This window comes from Rhyacophila brunnea, unplaced genomic scaffold (genome assembly GCF_057557595.1).
Source record: "Rhyacophila brunnea isolate RB1 unplaced genomic scaffold, BYU_Rbru_1.0 scaffold_7, whole genome shotgun sequence".
Lineage (NCBI taxonomy): Eukaryota > Metazoa > Arthropoda > Insecta > Trichoptera > Rhyacophilidae > Rhyacophila > Rhyacophila brunnea.
In genome coordinates, this window is record NW_028233339.1 from 36,748,144 (window position 1) to 36,754,143 (window position 6,000).

The 6,000-nt window shown below is 28.6% G+C and overlaps 1 protein-coding gene across 17 annotated transcripts in view; it reads left to right on the forward strand.

Annotated features, from left to right (window-relative positions):
* Rbp6 (RNA-binding protein 6) overlaps nt 1–3,437 on the forward strand; it is a 1,006,046-nt gene extending 1,002,609 nt beyond the window's left edge. For 7 of the 17 annotated variants that reach the window (XM_085958080.1, XM_085958082.1, XM_085958084.1 and 4 more), the window contains 2 exons: nt 463–529; nt 1,846–3,437. In XM_085958080.1, coding sequence (XP_085814206.1) covers nt 463–504 — 42 coding nt within the window. In that variant the 3' untranslated portion in view covers nt 505–529; nt 1,846–3,437. Of the gene's footprint in view, nt 1–400; nt 530–1,842 lie in introns of all 17 variants that reach the window. The other 10 variants (XR_015071926.1, XR_015071928.1, XR_015071929.1 and 7 more) reach the window with 3 other exon arrangements.
* The last annotated feature ends 2,563 nt before the right edge of the window (nt 3,438–6,000 follow it).

The window sequence follows — 6,000 nt, forward strand, 5'->3', positions numbered from 1 at the left end:
TAATAACTCAAAAATTGTGGTTTTTTAACACTATCAAAGATGGTAATATTATTTAAACTAACCATCTAAACCATTTATTTAAAATGTATTTTATTGATTTTATATGTATTTTTTATAATAGGTATTTTATTTTAATTGTTTGTATTTATTGAAAACATACATGAATTAACTAAGGTTATTTACTATTTCAGTACCGAATAAATAGTGATTAAATAATTTTATTTGATAAATCATGTTAAAATTGGATTAGGTAACTTGGGGTTTTATTCTGAATATGTGTAATTGGGGTAGTGTATCCATTAATATTCCTTTTGAGCCATTTTATCTGAGAAAAAATAAGAGGGAGTTATTATTTTGTTTTCATGTGGCTAATAATGGAACTCTTTTTTTTCTTTTCTAGTACGAAATATTTTACAAAACCGTTGAAGAAGACATCCTTTACTAAAAATAAACCGTTTTCAGGACCCACTGATTCCGGCCGCCTTTACCAATGGGTATCATTGAAGGTGGATCAGCACAATTTGTAAACGTGAGTCAAGTTTTACTAATTTTTTTAAAACATAGTTTTCTTGTATACTTTATCTCCATCCCTGTTGACAGTGTGGCTTTATTACATTTATCTAATAATTATTCCAAATATAATTTGCATACTTTACCTATTTTTAACAAAATAACTCACACTAAAACAATGAGCAGTCACTGGTTAATTTATCTTGTCATCGTTGTGTACGACGTAATTTCAGGCAACTGCGTTTTTAAACTAAGTACCTACAGACATCATTGGCTTAGTTCATATTTTATTTTTAACATACTCGACAAGTTTTGAACGCAGAATGTGAAGAACCTGTTTCTTAGATGATCACGACACAATAATTTGACATTTATAAATATTATGTATTTATTAAAATATATTTGTTTACCTTTAGTTTATAAAAAAATAATGATGTATTCAACACAGATAACATATTGTATAAATATTATATCATATCTTTTTTTACTTTTGATGGCATTTTTAATAGATTTAACCCTTTATATAAATACTATTTTGATTGCATTTTTTATACACCATACTTTTGTGTTTTTTCTTGCTGAAGATTTTTCATTTATTTCTATATGACAATTTTACATACGGTGTCTTGCCATGTGAAATATTGTGTATGATTGCTATCTCCGACAGTGTTTTACATTGCTTTTGTCGTATCCATTGTACTCACCTTATTCTCATTTTGGTACATTTGTAATTTAGTTTATATCAATAATACCTAACATATTAATTGTAGGTATGTTTAATTTACATACATAGGTGCTAAATTCAATACGTTCAACATCAATGATTTTTTTATTATTTTTATGTGAATTTAATAAAAAATATTAAAATTTTGATTGTATTTGGGCAACGAAAAGGTTTTTAATTGAAGGGCTCAGAATTAAGCGAGTACAAGTAACATAATTTTAAAGTTAGCGAAGGGAAGTTTTTTTGTCACCACATACTTAACTTGTTCATACAAAGCGGCTTCATATTAAAATACGTACCTAACCGCTCTATACAAAAACGTAGAGAATTTTATTCCTAACCTTGGAATACACTTTGTATAAAATGTAATTATTCTTTACGTAGCAGCGTAGGTATGTTATTTAAATGTTTTGGCCTGACATATTATCTTCTTTCAAATACTAAAAACATTAAATAACAAAATGTTGAAGACAGTTATGTATAATTTACAATCGCATAAGTATTTTATTTTGAAGTTATAGGTCACTGTTGCACTTGTATTCGTTCAATCATAAGCCCTTCAATTAGCGTAAGATCATTGTTCTTCATTATGTTTACTTTTGTTCCAGCAGGTGCGGGTACGCGCTGAGGGCCTCCACTCACCGCGGGCGCTCCGCCCCCTATCTCCCCCCCTGCCCTCGCCCACCACACCCCACCACCGGCGAACATATTCAATATTACATTTTAATAATATCACCAAACAATGCGGTCGTCCCGATACCATATTATATATTTGCAATACCTCGATACGGCGCCACTGAATTTGACACTACTTTCTTCCGTCAAAAAAAAACTGCGTCCTACACTGGCAAAGATGTTTAGGGCTCTGGCTTACCTAATAAGCTGAAATGTCATGAAATCGTCTGTTTTTCCTTGGAGTGTGCAAAAGTAAAATATGATATACGTATTGGACGCGGCAAAAAAAAAACATGAATGTTACTTATTATTACAAAATATCTATTTATTATGATACTGTAAATATTTTTTTTAAATAGATTATCATCATTATCAAAAAAAAAACGATTAAACTGTACCTACCTTCTTACGTCATCTGCTATCCTAACAATGTGGTGTCAAATAATCAATTTTAATCGTAATAATGAATATAAATGTCACATTTTTTGAAGTATTCTCATAGCCATGGTAAATATAATATATCAGTGTAAAAAGTAGGGTTACTCTCTATGAACCCGGAGCATTAACTAGGTTATCAAAATATGAATCTTTCTATTATTAAATATCGCCGCGATGTCAATGCATAGGCTTTTGCAGGTAATTTTCTCTCTCGATATTGTCTGTATTGAAATTCTCTCGCTTTATATTGATCGATTTTAGTTAGCCTATCATCGTGATGCCGTCTATGTTTTTTTTTCCGATACGGCGGCAATCTGAGATGGAACGTTTCATTTTCTCACACATTAGTTTTTAAAAATTAATACTAATTGGTTTGCTGACAATTCGTTTGCATTAAATAATAATGAAATAATAGTTTTACGTGTAACACAGTGTAAAATAAATCGCATGTTAAAAGGCTTATTTCTATAAAAAAGAAAACACCGCTTGGTAAAAATATTCTTTTTGACAATCTCGCATGTACATAAGTATTGCGGTATAAGAACGGATAAGAAGAGTTAAATTGTATTTTATACCCCGACCAAATAAAAATTGTTTTTTTTAAGCAACGCGAATGTCTCTTCGCTTGCTTGACAACTAATTTTTTCGATCCCTTTTCTTTGGTGTCTCATTGTGAATAATCTCTCGTCAAAATGAGAGATTGTTCGAGAGTTTTGTGCACACAAAATGGTCGCTCTGGTGACGCAATAAATGTGAATTAATCGTTGTAATAAGATGTCTCGTCAATCTTCAATGACCGCCATGAGAAGAATGCGAGAAAAGATTCGGTTTGTATCTTTAATTAATGTATAAAGCCAACTATTTTTTTTCATTGGAAAAATGACGTGTTTGATAATAATCATTATTATTTAACGGCAAAGAAAAAAGAAACATTGGAAGATACATTCTAAGAATCTTTACGTGTTATTTATTACCGATGCATACCTACTTACCACAATTAATAATTAATATTTATATACATTACTGTTTGATTATTACTATTATTACGATAGAATATTATGATGTAAAATAATGAATATGAATAATACCCAAAAAAAAATCAAAAAAACTTTAATTACACTTAAATATATGGCGATAGTTTATTTATATAACTATAAATGGTATTTAATAATTAAATTGTAATTCACAAAAATCTTTATTACCGTAAAGGTTACTTCTCCACATGTTGAATGCAAACATCAAAATGTTTTTATCTTATATCTTAAAGATTGCTATAACCCTAGGTAATTTATAAAACACTTAACTTATTGATATTGAAGGGAAAATAATAATCATGAATCTGTAATATTAATGGAGCGTGAATACCGACTTTTCATTTCCTAAAAACATATTTTTTTCAGGCGATTGTTATCTAAATTCTTAGGAAAATTTGGTGCAACAATTTGCAGGTCAAATCATGAAAACAAATATTTTTAAACTTTACTATTAATCTTATTATACGTTTAAAGTTGTGTTGAAATCAAAAATTGGATTGAGAATACTAATATTAATTCCAACATTAATTTGTTTTAAATTTATAGCATGCATCCTGAGCCTATACATATAGGGAGACACCAACAAATAGTGTTATCGATTGCGACATAAATGATATTTTTCTCTACATGTTTAGCTGTCTTTAATCGTATTCATACTATTATGAATTGGCATTTTTATCATTTAACTTATACGATTTAATCGGTATGTTTGGTAGCGAATACATATTCTCGAAACTATGTAATGAAATAAGACAAGGTTCTATAAGAAGGCCTTTTCATTATGATTGAAATGTTATATTATTATAATAAATGTTTTGCAGCCATTTGTTATGATTTATAGTGTTTGTTATTACACTATTGTTACTACAATTTTAAATAAAAACCCTGAATTTTCTATTAAAAACTGGTTTATATCATTTAATATTATAACGATTTTTAATCAATGACTGTAATTTTTCCTTGTTTACAAGTGTTATTGAGAAGTTAAAATTGTGTATTTATTTTGTATTGTTCGTCTCGCCGCACACAATTATTATTGTCAACGAAGACTTGATAGTTTCCAATTAATTGCAGATTTTGAAAAGAAACCGACAGGGTATTTGAACCTAGAAAAAATACAGGCATGGCCAATTATTTAATTGTGATGTATACAGTTTAAATTATTTCAGTCTTTAGGAAATGTTTAAGCATGTTTTACTCCCCCAACATCGCCGGAGCACTAAATTATAAATATGATTTTGTCGATTTGTGCATTTTATTCGTAACATAGTGAAAATAACGTTTAATCAAAATTCTTTTTTTTTTCAATTTAAATTTCTTAGCATCTACAATAATTAAATATTAATCATAATTAATTCAACTATTATTATAAGAAATCGTTATATAATCCTTTCACCATTTTTTATGTGATATTATTCTCGATGAAAAATTTACGAAGGGGTGATATTCGTTACTAAAAAAGTACTTGGAAAAGTGTATAGAAAATTATCCAGGATCGGATATCTTAAGCTATGTGAGGATATCTTTCAAAATCAACTTATTTCATCACGTTACTCATATTATTCAATACACTATCCATCAATAATAAATTTATATAAATAAAAGGCATAACTGTACGTAAGAAAAAATAATAATAGATACTTAACCCCATTCAATTAACACAGTCAAAAAATGTTGCTATTTTAAATAAATCTTTAGAAGTAAAAACTGTAAATAAAAATACTTAAATGTCCATTGCAAGCCCTCCCTTTTTCTTTGAAACCTGTTTACCAAATGTTTGTGTAGTCATTTTCATTTAGCATTGAACACAACTATCACTCTATTAAGTCAATATACATTAGTAATCCTTTCAAATTATAATGGTATTTTGTTTTCTGAACGTGCCAAAAACTCCATTGTCTCCGAAGTAAAGCAGAAAACATCGCACTTTCTTAATGAACCTCTATCTTCACTGAGCATAGATTTTTTTCTATTTTACTAAAGCAAAAATCACAATGAGTTACTTTAGTGTGTGTATTGTAGATTATACAATAACATTGATTATAAAAAATCGAAACTAAAGCAATACGATTGGTTTTAAATCATATTATGAAATATTTAAAATGATTTAGTGTTAAATAAAAATGACTGCAAATCACGGTATATAAGAAGCAGCCACACATGCGCTGATACGACCTTACGTCGTTGGAGCCTATTCATTAAAACTATTTTGATTCAAACCATATGATTAAGTAGACTATAATTGTTTAGGTTAAAAAGAATCTTAGATAAAAAAAATCAATCTTTTAAATATTATATTATATTAAATATGTTATATAAATGTTTCCTGTTACAAAAATATTGATAATTAATACGATTGATTTTAAGTAAACTTATTTTGTATGAGTTAAGATGTGCTATATTCAACAAATTGATAAATCGATCCTTTACATTAGACGGTGACTCTTTCTGCCGAACTCTTTATTGGTAGGTTATCTTTTAACTCATCCTCATCTTGCGACCCATTATAAACTCCTAATAATATTTCGATCAAGATAGTTATTGAGGGAGCCTTCAATTCCATTTGAAGCCACCTGCCGTCCAAACGTAATAATATATAAAACTTTCAACAGTCGATGT